This window comes from Coptis chinensis, chromosome 1, assembly GCF_015680905.1.
Source record: "Coptis chinensis isolate HL-2020 chromosome 1, ASM1568090v1, whole genome shotgun sequence".
Taxonomy (NCBI): domain Eukaryota; kingdom Viridiplantae; phylum Streptophyta; class Magnoliopsida; order Ranunculales; family Ranunculaceae; genus Coptis; species Coptis chinensis.
The window spans coordinates 1,501,898-1,517,655 of NC_141456.1; the positions used below are offsets into that span (position 1 = coordinate 1,501,898).

The 15,758-nt window shown below is 37.4% G+C and overlaps 4 protein-coding genes across 5 annotated transcripts; 2 read left to right on the forward strand and 2 right to left on the reverse strand.

Moving 5' to 3' along the window:
* Positions 1-2,992: 2,992 nt before the first annotated feature.
* LOC147521133 (uncharacterized) lies at positions 2,993-3,625 on the forward strand. The gene has a single exon (XM_086558259.1). It carries the CDS (start codon positions 2,993-2,995, stop codon positions 3,623-3,625), a length of 633 nt encoding a protein of 210 aa, XP_086414385.1.
* A 536-nt stretch (positions 3,626-4,161) lies between these two features.
* On the reverse strand, positions 4,162-6,915 carry LOC147521134 (heat stress transcription factor A-1b-like). Its single transcript, XM_086593342.1, has 3 exons — positions 6,555-6,915; positions 4,602-5,545; positions 4,162-4,402 (listed from the first exon to the last, which is right to left on the reverse strand). Exons 1-2 carry the CDS (start codon positions 6,762-6,764, stop codon positions 4,733-4,735), a joined length of 1,023 nt encoding a protein of 340 aa, XP_086449468.1. The 5' UTR covers positions 6,765-6,915; the 3' UTR covers positions 4,162-4,402; positions 4,602-4,732.
* Positions 6,916-7,816: 901 nt separating this feature from the next.
* LOC147521135 (protein ROOT INITIATION DEFECTIVE 3-like) lies at positions 7,817-10,824 on the reverse strand. Of its 2 annotated transcripts, XM_086593391.1 has the most exons (8): positions 10,463-10,824; positions 10,239-10,352; positions 10,003-10,136; positions 9,739-9,874; positions 9,450-9,655; positions 8,845-8,972; positions 8,495-8,730; positions 7,817-8,217 (listed from the first exon to the last, which is right to left on the reverse strand). In XM_086593391.1, the coding sequence occupies exons 1-8, from the start codon at positions 10,682-10,684 to the stop codon at positions 7,975-7,977; spliced, it is 1,419 nt and encodes a 472-aa protein (XP_086449517.1). In that variant the 5' UTR covers positions 10,685-10,824; the 3' UTR covers positions 7,817-7,974. The 2 variants fall into 2 exon arrangements, with proteins under 2 accessions (XP_086449517.1, XP_086449552.1); XM_086593426.1 differs by lacking the exon at positions 7,817-8,217 and having other exon boundaries at positions 8,525-8,698.
* Positions 10,825-10,968: 144 nt separating this feature from the next.
* On the forward strand, positions 10,969-11,598 carry LOC147521136 (uncharacterized). Its single transcript, XM_086593482.1, has one exon. The coding sequence runs from the start codon at positions 11,058-11,060 to the stop codon at positions 11,448-11,450; it is 393 nt and encodes a 130-aa protein (XP_086449608.1). The 5' UTR covers positions 10,969-11,057; the 3' UTR covers positions 11,451-11,598.
* The last annotated feature ends 4,160 nt before the right edge of the window (positions 11,599-15,758 follow it).

A 15,758-nucleotide genomic window follows, 5' to 3' on the forward strand; every position in this document is an offset into this window, starting at 1 on the left:
ATTCACGCCTGAAATTGCCGGGGGATAGGTACCACCATGGCAGTTCAACAACTAAAGGATCTGATGAGTAGATATAATGTAGATATAGTTTGTTTGGCAGAAACAAAAGCTAGTAAGGAGAGTATTGGTAGTCTCAGTAAGAAGCTCAAGCTCAGTGGGCATTTTGCGGTTCCATCTCATGGTCTAAGTGGAGGTCTGGCAGTGCTTTGGAAAGAAGGAGTGGACATGGAGATTCTTGGGGCTTCCCGCAATCAAGTCACAGGTAAAATTAAAAATTATTTCAGTTATGAAGTTTGGTTCTTTTCTTTTGTGTATGGTGAACCAACTCCCCATAATAGGAATAAAGTTTGAGATGAATTGAGGGGATTAGCCCCTCTGATTCCTGGACCTTGAGTTTTGTTTGGTGATTTTAATGCTATAACTCAGTTGAATGAGAAGATTGGGGGGAGAAGTATCTTTACCAAGAGTATGCATGAGTTTAACAGCTTGATAAATTATCTTGGCTTGGTGGACTTGGGTTTTAAAGGCCCAAAGTTCACTTTGAGCAATAATCGGAGACCAGGTGCTCATGTGCTAGAAAGGTTAGACAGAGCTCTGGCCTCTCCTGAGTGGTTAGCTCTGTTCCCCCATGCCCTTGTCCAAAATGTTGCTAACGCCTCCTCTAATCATATTTCTCTTATTATCAATTTGGACAATAAGGAGGAGTATAATCCTAGACCTTTCAAGTTTTTTAATATGTGGCTTACTAATGATACGTGTAGACCTGTGATTGAGAAGGCTTGGAATGTCATAACACATGATCACCCTGATAGTAATCTTATTCATAAGCTCAATAAAACCAGGAATGATATTTCTGTATGGAATAAATTTGTGTTTGGTAACATCTTCACTAACATTAAGGCTACTCACAAGGAGTTGGATAAGGTCTTGGCTAAACCTTTCTCCATTAAGAATTATAATAAAGCAAAAGAGTTGAAAGATACTCTGCTGGGTTGGTATGATAAGGAGGAGGAGTTTTGGAAACAAAAATCCTCCACATATTAGATCAAAGATGGGGGTAAAAACACCAAGTTCTATTATCTCTCCACTATTTATAGAAGGAGGAAAAATAAAATAGATAAGATAAAAGATGAAGATGGTAATTGGCAAGAAGGAAGAACTACTATGGGCAATTCTCTTAACCACTACTTTACTGAGATATTCAATTCTGATCAACCTGAAAGGGATAATCAGATAATGAATATGTTTCAAAGTATTGTGAGTGAGAGGGAGAATGAGATCCTCACCAGTATCCTTAACAAGGAGGATATTTGGAAGGTGGTAAATAAGATGGGCAGCCTGAAATGCCCCTGGTCCTGATGGGTTTCAAGGTGTGTTTTATAAGAAATTATGGGACATTGTTGGACCCTCTGTGGTTTCCTTTGTACAGGACTTCTTTACCAATGGTTACCTCAACCCTCAGTTCAATGAGACCTACATTGCCTTGATACCCAAAATGGTGAATCCTGACCATGCTTCCAAATTTCGACCTATCAGCTTATGCAATTTTGGGTATAAATTTGTATCAAAAGTTCTTGCAAATAGGCTGAAAGGTCTTTTGAACAGGATTGTGTCTCATTTTCAAGGGGCATTCATCAAAGGAAGAAGCATTGGGGACAATGTAGGTCTTGCTTGTGAGGTGTTTCACAACATGAAAAACATGAAAACAAAGAAGAAGGGTTGGTGTGCTCTTAAACTGGATATGGCTAAGGCCTATGATAGGGTGAAATGGGCCTTTGTGGATAACATTTTTAAACAACTTGGGTTCACCAATAAGTGAAGAAGCATGATTCACCAATGTTTATCCACAGTTTCCTTCCAAGTCATGCTTAATGGCTCTCTATTGGAGAAGTTTATTCCTGAGAGAGGGTTGAGACAAGGGGATCCGCTATCCCCATATCTCTTCATTTTGGTCTCTGAGGCCCTCTCTAGCTAGGATGATTGCCAGAGCTGAGCTCAAGGATAAGCTGTAAGGTGTTAAGATAAGGAGAAATTCTCCTGCCCTTACACACTTGCTTTATGCATATGACTTAATTTTATTCATTAAAGCTAATCTTGCTGAAAGTGGGCATCTTAAGAAGATTCTAGATGATTACTGCAATGCTTCTAGGCAGAAGATTAATTTTGATAAATCTAGTGTGTTCTTTAGTAGAAATGTCAACTATAGACAGAAGATAAAACTTAAACGTTTCTGGAAGATGAGGAACTTTGATCCAAAAGAAAAGTATTTAGATGTTCCCAATCATGCTTTCTAGGAAAAAGGATGAGGACTTTGATTTTCTGATAGATAGAATACACAGGAAAGTCAAAGGGTGGAAAGCCAAGGTGTTGTCTCAGCAGGGGAGAATCATTCTCATCCAAGCTATAATCCAAACCACCCCCCTTATATGTTATGTCTACCTACTTGTTGCCTGTGGCAACATGTAATAAGATAGACAAGGCATGTAGGGATTTCTGGTGGAATGGTACAGAACAAACAAAAATGTTCACACCATAGGGTAGGAACAGATTTGCAAGAGAAAACATGAAGGAGATCTGGGTCTCAGGAAAACAAGAGATATGAACGTGGCTATGTTATCTAAGTTACCTTGGAAAGCAACCACAGATATCCATTCTCTGTGGACTAGAACTATGTTCAGCATTTATGACAAAAAATGGATAGGAGATGTGGAAAAACCACCTGATCAAGCTTCCTATTTCTGGAAGGGCATACACCAAACTTTCAACTCCATTAGTGGGGGTCTGATCTGGAGAATTGGAAAGGGAACCACCATTTCCATTCTGAAAGATCCATGGCTAAAATGTCTTAATAAGCCTGTGACTCTGGAAGAATTGGGGGTGATGGATGACTCTCTGTCCAATCTCCATGTGTCAGACCTTTTTTTTGCCAGATAGAAGTGGCTGGGATTCAGCCAAACTCAACCAATACTTCCACCCTTTCATATGTCAGCTAATGCAGGAGATAGTTGTTAGACCTGAGTCTGCCTCAGCTGATAAAATGATATGGGCTATGGAAAGGTTTGGGAAGCTTACTGTTAAATCAACATATAAATTTCTAAAAAAAAATAAGAACACTGACATGGGGCAAATCTCCAGTGTGAACTACATAGCTATTAAGCAACTTTGGGCAACCCCTTTGCCTTCCTATATACAGATGTTTATTTGGAAAGTTTATATGTATGTGCTACTCCTAGGAGACAGGCTGGCTGAAAAGAAAATGAAAGGGGACTTCACATATCCTTTTTGCAATAAAGAACTTGAAACAGCTGAACATTTATTCTTCACCTGTGACTGGACTAAAGCAGTATGGTTTAGCTCGCAAGTGGGACTACGAATCAATCACTACCAGCAGTACCAAAGCTTGAGGGAGAGACTAGACCTATTCATGTCTTGGTGCCATAGTAAGAACAGTGAATTATCCTTGGCTGGGACTCACATCATGTACCTGCTCCAGCACATATGGAAAGCTAGAAATGAGGTCAAATTTGACAACAGGAAGGCAAATAGGGACATTATCATCAGACAGAGCAAAGGGTTGGCAAACAAGTGCTTTGATGCATTCAGAGAAGCTTCTTTAAACCCTTGAGATTCTATTAACTCTTTTCATGACTCTATGGATAATATGTTTCCTAAACTACCAAATGATTGTATTGTGATTAGATTTGATGCATCATTCAACAGGAGCACAGGGTGGGTTGGAGCTGGAGTTTGAGCTATAGCAAGCAACAGTGAAGGGAAAATAGCTGGAGCTGCAGTCAGGAGATTCAAGACTAAGGAGATATGGAAAGCAGAGATGGTTGCAGCTGAAGTGGTAGCCTTGTTGGCCAAACAGCTTAGACAAAACAACTATGTTTTGGAAGGTGACAATCTTGAGGTGATAAAGGTACTTCAAGGGGCTGACTGTCCTTGGACCCTGGATATGCTGAAAACTTCTATTTTCACTATTGTTTTGGAGTTTAACTCATGTAACTTTTATTGGGTTAGTAGGATTTTAAATGGGGATGCAAACTCACTAGCAAAATAGGCTAACCATCAGCTGGGTAGGTCTGATCTTCGGAAGTGTATGGTTGACGCGGATTGTGTTCCAGTTCACCTTTAGGTGATTATATATAATCCAAGTAGTTTTGCATCGAAAAAAATATATGCTTATGTTCAGTTCAGACGGGAAAGACCTGTATCTCAATCGAGTAATCAAACTCAAGTATTTGCACACCAAATGAGTTAACTTCAAATCTTAAACAAAGTTCCTTTGACTTGAGAAATGTTCCAACACTTTAGCATCCATCAACTGATAATTTAGTACACTGACCTTCTTTGCTGCAAGTCTGCAACCACCTCTAATTTCAGTATCAGATTATCTCAGCTGCTTCTTTTGTTTGAAGTTTTCCACCATTTATTAATTCATTTTTTTTCATTTATTTTAACAAAGTATAAATCATCTATATATATTTGGACCCGGGCAAAAAGGTTCAAAAGAATAGATTGCAAAAGGAAAAGGACTCTGCTGAGAGTACTTCAGTACCAAAGTTTATCATCAGGAAGTGGTTCTTTATCTTCCATACTTCAATCATCAATTGGCTATTTTCAAAGTTCAAAAAAAAGATTACTTACTCTTCCATACTTCCACCTTCGCTCTATACAAAAGCTGTGGAAGGGAAGATGAACCAAACATTTTAAGATTGACAAAAATGCATTAAATCTCACCATCTGGGTTGTTTGTTTCAGAAACTAAGAGTCTAAGCTCTTCAGTTAGACGGTCAAGATTTTGAGATTGTTCAGTCGTTTCCACAGACGGACTAGCAAGCAGAAGTTTCTCCAACATACCATCTTCAAGTAAATCCGGGAAAACAAACTGGCCTTCCTTTTCAAAGTTTCCATCTTCTTCCATCAGCACTGGCATGTGCTCCTCAGACACCATATCATTAGTCTCAAATAAATCATCAAGCCCATCTGGAGAATGATCATATTGTTGAGATCCATCCCAATTATGTATCAGTGGCTGGTACCTCACTATCTGACCATCAGAAGCTACTGGTTCATCACCCTCTGTACCTTGCTCTAGTGCGATAAATGGTCTTTTTTTGTTAGTACCAGATATCCGCCAATTGCTTTCATTCTGCTGCAACAACTGACCTAAAAAACCAGGGCTCTGAACAACCATAGCCAAAAATGATAACATCTGTTGCTGGCTTATTTCCATCCCTTGAAGCCGTTGTCCCAAGAGATGTAGCTTACCATCTGCACCTTGTTGATTGTGCCTGAGAATAGCCAACTCTTGCATGACTACATTTTTATCCTTCTTAAGAATCTCAACTTCCTCCCAAGGCCCGAAACTCTCAACTTCAACACATGAACTAGGAGAAGTATCAGTTTGGTCTGACTGATTCTGTTGACTATTAAGTTGAGAAGATTTCCTTCTAGGGATAATTTTCAAGAACTGCTTCTGACCCTTGATAAATCCATTGTTAGTGAACTCCCAGCGATCTGGATCACATTTTTTAAACCCCTGGCATGAATTGATGCAGAGTTTACAATTACAAATGAGTCATAACAACGAAAAAAAAATAAGAAAGATAAAGATTAATCTTCATTACTAAAGCTTATCATCACCGTTGGCAAATAAGAAGATACAGTACATAACAAATCGAGAGAAAGAATGAAAGAATTTAAAAACATGAACAACAGCCAATATCCATGAAAACGCTTATCATGCAAAGGAGTAGAAACAAAACACAATGAAATGCTGGGCCGTACTTTGCGAAGATGGAACTTCCATCCAACCATACTAACAATTATACTCTTAGTGATCTCAATGTGTTTCACATGAGCACCTAAGGCAGCTATCATAGATAAAATGAAAGCGAATGACATATAAGAAACATTTATTCTGTTGTAATGCTCAAGTAATCTTTGTTTTAGTACCAAATATGTGAGATTTATGTTGCAAATTTTCTGAAAACGTCAGCACCTATCTAAAGATTAAATGTCCTCATCTGTTGCATCATCACTGGAGAAGTTAATATGGAGGTCGGAAAAATAATCAAAGCAACACCAAAAAGAGTGGTTAGTCACCTTGCCAAACAGCAACTCATAAAACCATGATCAACCACACAAGTTCATTTTTTTCACGATAACAACAACCTAAATTCAAGTTCCGTGATAACCAAAAGTCTGGACCAATACACATTCACTAATGTGCTCAGAGATTAAATGCCGCCAAAGTTTTCGTGTGGTATTGGTGCTCTCAGGTACAGTACAGTAGAAAAGAAAACAAAACTATATTTTTTCCTCGTTGTTAAGATTACCTTATAAATCTTGACACAATTCCAACTCACTCACAAAATCTATATCAAATTCGACCTCCATGCCTGCCATTATCCAATGAATTTCAAGCGACACTTTACACCAAGAAACACATTATGGCCTTTTAACAACGAATCGAGATAACAAAACATGGTCATTGCAGATTAGATTAAGCAACATAAAAGAAAGAAAGAAAGAAAGAAGAGACTCACATATATGTTAAGCTGCCTCATGAAACTAGAAAAATTGCTATGCTTGTAATACTTAGGAAGCAATTCTTTTTCAAAAGAAATCATATCCCAAATAATAAAACTTGTATCAGTAGAACCCCACGATATGATATGATTAGAACCCGGATCATTTACCATGTCGTAACACTTTGATAGAAACGGTGCTTTTTTCTCTTTCTGTGTCTTTACCATGACGACGACGGGAAAATATTTACAAAATTTAATCACTCTTTATTATATATAAACTCAATCAGAGAATCAGAGACAGAGAGAGTGATGGGAATAAAAAAAGGGAATGAAGCAAGGTATATTTTTTCCTGGTTTATTCCTCCAACCGGTTTCCGTGTTAAACTAAAGAGATACGTGGAGGGTTTAAAGCAACCCGTTTTTTAAATAATAGTTTGCACCGGTTCAGTCTCCTTAGGTTGAGTCCATTTGCTTTACTGTGAACCCATTCAGTCCATTTTAAATAATACTAGAGCTGTCCAATTAACTAAACCATCAAGCAAGCCCACCAAAAGTCCAGTCTATGTGGCAATGTTGATTTAAAAAAAAATTGCAACCAAATCCCAGTCAAAATAAGCCTAACCAAATTGCAACTGATGTGTCTGTTTTTTTCGCATTTATTTTATGATACCTATCCGAAACCAAAATCAGTCGGGTTAATAAAAAAACCACAATTCCAAAATTCAAATTTGAATCGATTATAATTTTTTTAATTCTCGACCCGATTTGTTGTTCTAGATGTAAAGAAGTCCCACTAACCCACTAATTTAGACTAAATGTGTTAAATTTGTCGGGATAAAAAAAAATAAAATAATTTTCGAATTTTAAAAGAGCGTGAAATTGAGAGTTGTCCAATTAACCAAGCCACGAAAGCAAGCGCAACAAAAGTCCAGTCCATGTGGCAAGATTGATTTTAAAAAAATTGCAACCGAAGCCTATTCAAAATAAGCCTAACCAAATTGCAACTGAAGTCCAGTAGTAAAAAGGCCCATCGAATTCCAACCCAGACACAATTTGTTGACCAATCTAGTTAGAGTTGAATATTACATTTACACATTTACTCTTATCAAATATAATAAATTATAAATAAAATCAGATTATAGCATTGTAAATAGAAATTATGAGCAAAATTGGAAAGCAAAAAATCCAGTTGATGGAAATAACACTATAGCTTGGGGAGTTTTCGTTATAGGTAAAAGATATATATGCTTATTTATATCACTCTCCTTAGGCTTCTGTGTGTGTGGAAGAAAGAATCCAATATGCTTATTTATTTTTCAAAACTATTACTGAAAACCACACTACACATTCACATTGCAAATACGTCTAATCATTTTTACTTTGCAAATACAGGATTGCATACACGAGAATCTCAGCTACACACAAAACCAAACCATTATGTTAGAAACTCTCTGTGTTCCTCCCCTGACAGTCCACTAGAAGAAGCTCCGAACTTCCTTCTTTTTTCAGTGGTTGAATAGCCCAACTCGCAAGACAATCTGGATTGCATTAAATCTAGCAGCCGTGATCGCAAGTGCTTGTTCATGTCCGTCATGTCCTTAGCCATGCCTGTAGCCCAAACTCGCTTTTCCACACTTGTATCCACCTTCATTTGTAATGCCTCAGGTGTGCGTTCTTGCTGTCCAACAGTTGCAGAAAACAAAATTACATGTTGTTTACTATTTTACCAGCTTCTGGATGGTAAATTAATGTACCTCAAAAGAAACAATATATACCAATTTATTTCGTGATAACTTTATCATGTTACTAAACATTCAAAAATAATGTGTATTTATGTACTTTCGCACTGAGAAATTTGTTTAAAGAACCAAAAAGTTTATATGCTGCCTTGTGCATATAGGTAGAATATAGGTAAGCAACAAAGTAGGAACTAAAGATAGGAAGAGACAGAGGACCTCTAAATCCATAATTTGCTGATTCATTGTATTATGGCTTTGAAACCCACTCTTGATGTGATCATCTTCAATTGAACAATATGTTGGTAGATGTGCAATAAATTCCCCGGAGGAACTTTCTGGCTGGGGATACTTGTCTAGCGTAGAAACACGGGGATGATAAGAACCCTTTTTATGCTTCTCCATTATTGGAAGGAGCAGCGACTGCGGGATTACCAGTATATTTGTTATGCGCCCTGCCATGTGTAAGTTAAAACCGCATTGCTATTATGTTATCTGATTAAAACATATAAAGAAAAGAAACTGCTTCATTATAAACAAGAAGATAAGCAATCTAGGATCCAGATTACCTTTGCTATGGTTGAAAGTTCGAATAACCACCCAACTCTTCACATCCCAAAGGCATGCAGTGCAGTCTTCCGAAGCAGAAATGAGAAACAGTCCACTTATGCTGACAGATAAAGCTGTTACAGAACACCTATAAAGCCAAATGAGTTTTTTTAATTGCAATGTTCACCTGCATAGTTTGCTGATAAAACCTAAAAACAATTTCGTGTTAAACTAGTAACATAAAGTTTTTAGCAATGTCTCAATCGTTAAATTAAGTAGCTGCTACTTAGAGTCTTAGACTACGTACTATAAGAGGCCATAAGTCTGAGATGTAGAACCTTTTAACTGAACTACAACAAATTTTAAGATGGAGGCACTTCAAATAGAAAATTCTGTCAAGAAAGCGGACTATATTTTGCCAATCGATCAAGCCTGTGTCATTGAAACCTCGTTACAACTTCTAATTCATATATTGTGATTCCTAGCAAAAGACCTATGAATTCCTGAACAGGAGATGAGGGAAATTACTGGTTTCCCCGCAAATGGTTCCCAATTTATGTTGGTTTTTAAATGTAATCTATCTTAACAATATAATGAAATCCCAAAACCGGCCAGCATACATTACTTGTGTCCATTTAGCACCACCAGACATTGTTCTTCTGAATGAACAACATTTTCCTCTTGTAGCCCACCATGGAGTGTGTTGACAAAAATCCTTCCATCCACACTACCAAAATATAAGAACTGTTCTTCAGAATCTAAAGTTATTGCGGTTATAGCTTGTGAAAAAACTTGAGTTCTCCTCAGAGTTCCAGAGATCATCTCCCAAATCTGCAGAAAACCTAAAAGCGTTACTTAACACACGAAAAGCCATGATTGGAAAACTATTAACATATATAACTCAATCGATCAACCTTGCATGTGCCATCAAGGGAGCTTGTTACTAGTACACAATTTGACGTGGATAGAAGACCTGTTACAGAGGAGTGGTGCTCCAACCAAGAATGGAAGAAAGAAGGCACACTTTGGCAATCCGCAACGTCTAGCAAACTTGCATCAGAATGAGTTTAACAGTGTATTATCAGTATTTTAACAGAGCAAATATTCTCACGAAAGTCAGGGAATCAGAGTGGAATAAATTAGACAATATCATACTACATCACTATGTGAGTTCTTACCTTATGGTAGACCATACACGGATTTCACCATCACTTGAACCTGAAATCAGAAGAGAATTGTCACTAGAAAAGGTCATGCACTTGATTGATTTCATATGTGCACGCCAGCTCTTAACCATCCTTCCACTTGAAACCTACACCATAACAAATTTTTCATAGATGCATCTTTGAGTCACATTAGCAGCTTAAACTCAAGTCAGCAAAATGAGGGAAGACAAATGTGCTTAGCTAATTACCTCCCAAACATGAGCATTTCCAGTTGATGTCCCACCTGCAAGATATAGACTATCCTTTGTACAACAGATTGGACCAATGACTTCTATTGTATAATTTCGGAGTGGTGCTTGAGGCTGCAAGTGAAGAAATGACCAATTTCATATGAGAAATTTGTTAACACAATAACCAATTTTCCTAACATACATAAAAAATATTTGTCTACTTTGTGCCAAAGGACATTTACCTTGTTGATAGGCCAGATGAAGATGGCGCCACCACAAACAGAACCTTGTTTTTGGACTTGAGAAGCAACAAGAAAGTGGTTCCTCAAGCAAAAAAGGCCATGAGTTTGAGAAGCACAAGTAGGTATGTGAAGCAAATGATCCCCAGTTTCCATATCCCACACAGTAATCCCTGCATTCAAGCTCTTGTCACTACACACCACCAAAGCCTCCTTCACTACCATCTCTACCTCCCACACATTAATCTACTACTTCTCTTTAATGCTTTATCTGTTTTAAGCAACCATGCATGCTTTACTTGTGTTGCATGAATCATGATTATACAACTAATAAACACCAAGTGGCATTCAATATTTGAGTCACCAAGTTTGGGCCTAAAAATTTACAGGGTCCATCCAAGTCCAGCCCATTATTTACTTCTCTCCAAAGTAAAGAATAAATCCGTACAACCTAATAAAAAGTCACCCATCTAACACCGCCACGTGTCCCTTATAACTCCAAATCCCACCACGTGTCCTACTTCCCATTATAAAGATCCACCGCAATCGCAACCACCATCTACATCTTCAATTTTTAACCCTAATCAATAAATTTGTAATGGCGTTGGAATGGGTAGTGTTAGGATACGCAGCAGGTGCAGAAGCAATCATGGTCTTGTTGCTAACCTTACCAGGTCTTGAAAAACTGAGAAAAGGGCTGATTGCAGTGACAAGAAACTTACTGAAACCGTTTTTATCGATTGTACCGTTTTGTTTGTTCCTTTTAATGGATATTTACTGGAAATATGAGACCCGTCCATCTTGTGAAGGTGATTCATGTACACCAACTGAACATCTACGTCATCAGAAATCTATTATGAAAAGCCAGAGGAATGCGTTGTTGATTGCTTCAGCTTTGATCTTTTATTGGCTTTTGTATTCGGTGACTCATCTTGTTGTTAAGATCGAACAGCTAAATCAACGTGTCGAGAAATTGAAGAATCAGGACTGAGATGGGATTGGAACGGAATTTTGGGTTTATTTCGTGAATGTCGGTATTTTGGATTATGTAATTTTTTTTTTTTTTTGGTATTTTGAAGAATCGAGGATTGTTGTTTTTCGTTTTTATGGTATATGGTAAGATGTTTGTTATTAAGAAATTTTCAAGTATTTTTAGTTAATTAATGCTACTGTTATGTGTAATGTAAGTTGAATAGTGTTAATATTAGATGGTTTGTGAATGAATGGATTAGATATATTATCTATATTAGTTTGCATTTTGCAGTTTGATTATGAAGATTTAGGATTGTGTTCTATACTTCTACCATCTTAGCCTATATTATCAATGGAGTGGATGTACCAGTTCCTCTTTTCTTGTGTTTATATCTATTCCAGCTTTTTTTTATTTTTGAAATTCGAATACAAAGAATGGAATGTTTTCCTACAGTTCCTCATTGCAAACGATTCTTACTATGATTTGTTATCTTTGGTGGTCAGTTGAGGTGAGGTCCTCCCAAGGACATTCAATAGGCTTCTCCAATATTCATTAACTTTTTAGTTTTGTAGGAGTAGATATAGTGTCCATTCTGGTTTTGGAGTTGTGTATGCCGAATTTTGGTGTTGTCTGAGACTTCAAGTGATGCCAGAATCTGTATTTCTGATCCTTGATTTGTTTGGTTTGAACTTTGAAGCACCAGCAAAAGTTGGTAGCAACTTGTTCGCAAACATTATTACTGTCTGTTACTCTGCTTGCTTCATACCCACCCAGAAGTGGATTCACTTTGGGATCACATAAACAAATAAATAAGTTGTTTTCTACTACTTACCTCCCTTTCCCATTTTGTTCTTGATTCCTTTTAATAATTCGGTTAAATTACTCCCTTGTTTTTCAAAATGATATCCCGTCTGGGGGACTTTGCAGGATTTACGAAGTGAACTGGACATAGCTTGATAGGTTAGCAGCTGCACTGGCTGCTTTGAGAGGCTTGCTCTGTCTTGCTAGGTGTATAAGATAGAGAATTGCTTAATCGCATGCCTTGACAGTGCAAAGTTCACACAATACTAATCCTTACAGGGCAACCAAGGTTTTATGAGAGAATTTTGAGTGTTTCAGTTTGTGGCCGCCGTTAGGATCAAGTAGCGATAAGTTTCAGAGCTATATCTGGTTCTTTGCATCTGAGTTGCGATTTTTGAATGAAGCCCTTATTACAATTGCAAGTTCTATCAAAAGCTCTGACAATGTTTAATTGCCAGATTGAGAATAGACTCCATTTCCTTGTAGTCAAATATTACTAATACAAGTCATACATATGATGAACAATTGTCTAGCATTGTTTCAATGGTGTATGAACTGTGAATTAAGTGAAAAACATGTAGTTCTCAGAATTTAAACCCTTGCTTATAGAGAATATTGTTTGAGATTGTTCTGCTAGTCGTTTGTGATTACTTTTATAGAGAGGAATTCGTTCAATTGGGTCGTGTTTGTGCTCCCAAGTTCGTACTATGGGACTCCAAAACGATAGGTGTCTAACTGTCTGTAGGTTGGTTGATTCTTGTTTTTTCTTTTGTTGGTTTTGTGATTAATTCTTTTTTGAAAATGAAGGACATCCACTATCATGGAAAAGTGGCGAGTGTTCTGGCCTCAATGTAACCAATTATTATGGCGATATACAAACTTACATGTTGGTTAAGAGAGCGAATTTGCAGGAGGACAGGACATTAATTATATCAGAAGGAACTTCAAGAACTGCTTAATATGATCGAGTGTTTTGCTCTTTGTTGTGTGATCATATCGGGCACATTCCGAGAGTCTACAACTGAGTAGGTACCCTAGTAGGAACTGCATGCAAATGAACTAAATGAAATCTAAGATCCTTAGGCTAGGTCCAACGGTTTCCATATATTCTGATGCATCTGTGTAGCATAGGGAGTTGGATGCATGGATAAGGTAGCTAGTCTCTAAGGGGCAGAAGAGCCAGTAGGCAGTAGCCACTCGCGGGCGTTAGCAATCTTTACCAGTATCCACTCTTAATGGCTTCATTTATGCAACTTCTTTTGTCCACAATATGTGTGTCAAGAGAAAAGGAATATGGTGGTAAAGGCTACTGACGTTGGTAGTGGTGGCTACCGACGCTTGCCCCAGTGGATACTGATGTTGGTGGCTGCCACGACCAATGGTTGCGGCATACCCGCAAAATATATCCCATATCTCTACACTATATGATAGCCGGATTGTAGGAGGAAAATTTCTCAACCGAACTGTGTATTTGTAATCTCTCTATTTTATGATTTTATTAGAACCACCTCTCTTAATTATTCTAATCTGCTCCCTCCTTTTTAAATAATTTATCAAAACTCTCTCATTTTATTGAAATTAGAATTAGCTTCATATTATTTAAAATAATTTAGAAAACCGCATTCACGTCACTCAAATTATATTCAACCTCTCCTAATGTTTTTATATTATTTTTTAGATTATAACTATAATTTAAAAAATCATACTATCAAAAAGAAAGATGTTAGAGCGACAGATTTAAAAATTTGAAAAACACCGATGCATAACACGGTTCGCATACTCGTGTCTTATATATATATATAATAAGGGTTAGTGTTTTGCGGAATTGGAGCTCAAGTTTACTGATTTTCGAGGGCATAATGTTGCAATGGACTTAGCCTTAGGAGCTAACCATATATCAGATATACTTTCTAGGTGCTGAACAACTACCGAGAGCGATCCAATAAATTCATAGGAAAAACTAGAACACGGTTTTTGACTGCTAAGGAGGACTACTAAGTTGAGGCCCATAATCGACCTCGACTTTGAATACAAATACTTTGGTGTTTTGTTGCAGGCGGTCAATGGATTATCCATGATTTTTGTTTGCATTTTACTGGACAAGGCTAACGGGCTTGACTAATGAAAAGGAAATTAACAAAATTTTGAGTCCAAGCCCTTTTGCACCCACACAGCGGCACACGGGCACAACCACAATCCTTCGGAGTTGATAGACAATGACCGACAAACCCCACAATTTTGCATGTGTACAGCCGACCAATGAAAAGCAAAAGCTCACTAGCATACAACACCATGGTTCCACCGTCATTCCAAATGAACCTTTCTCAAACAACAGCTTCTTTTTCTGTCTCTTCCTTTTGGATTTTTTAATGGACGGTGCGTGGTTGTCTTTGTAGTATCTTCTATTCTTTTCTGACTCAGAAATAGTTCAACTAATCTTATTCCTACTTTCCTTCCTTTTGTATCGATGTGGTATTCTGGTTAGTGGTTAGATTTTTTAAGACTGATATTTCTACTGTTAAATTGGATTTATGGCTCCTCGTCAACAATGAGGCTGGCATAACTGCTAAACGCTGGCTAATAACGAATTGACAACTAGTCCCTTGAGCATTTATCGCAAGAGTTGGGCTTAATTGGTGTAGAAACATTTCCAAGGTCATGTGAAACACTTTCAAGTTTCAACCCATCAACTTGTCCAAGTCGCACTGAGATGCATGCCAATTGCCAAGTAGACAATCAGCTATCACGCGGCTTGGTAATCCCTTCAAAGTAAATGAACCGGTCTATAGGGTGTACGTGTTTGAAAGTTGAAACCTTGAAGACTTGAAGCTCATCATCATTTGAACTTTGCTTGAAATTACGATTCAATTACGATATTGAAATTTGTATTTTTTTTGTTAGTATGAGAGATTCCTTTGCTTGTAGGGGTCTAATTTTGGAATTTGCTAACCAACAACGAGATCACGAGATCCTTAGGAGGTTCCTTTGCTTCTACCCCATGTAAACAGACACATAATTAACTGACTCCCCCTTGATTCAAAAGCAAATAAAAGCTTTTCATGACAAGACATTGAGGATAAACTCTCAACTCTATTTTATTTAGATTTAATATTTGCCCGTACCGTACGGTACAGATACGTATTTAGAATTGAGATCGATCAAGGTACAACAATTGATTACATGCTGATTTTTCTTGAACAATAATCCAAACTGTTTGTTGACAAGTTTACGTTGTGGATTTTTCTAACCTAATTGAGCCCCCAATACAATACTGTTTCCTTCCATCATGTACCAATCGCCAATAAATTGTGATTTGATGTAATGTAATAGGGAAATGGTTGGCCTGTGGTCACAATCCACCAGCCTCAACTCTTGCTTGTGAAAATAATTACAGGTGAGAGAGGTAAGACTATTTTAAATGTCCAAATCTTAGGCAAAACAAAGATTAAAATATATAATCTGCATATGACATTTGATTATTAATGTTTCCAGTGGGACCAGTAAAAGCTGTCACAACTCACAACA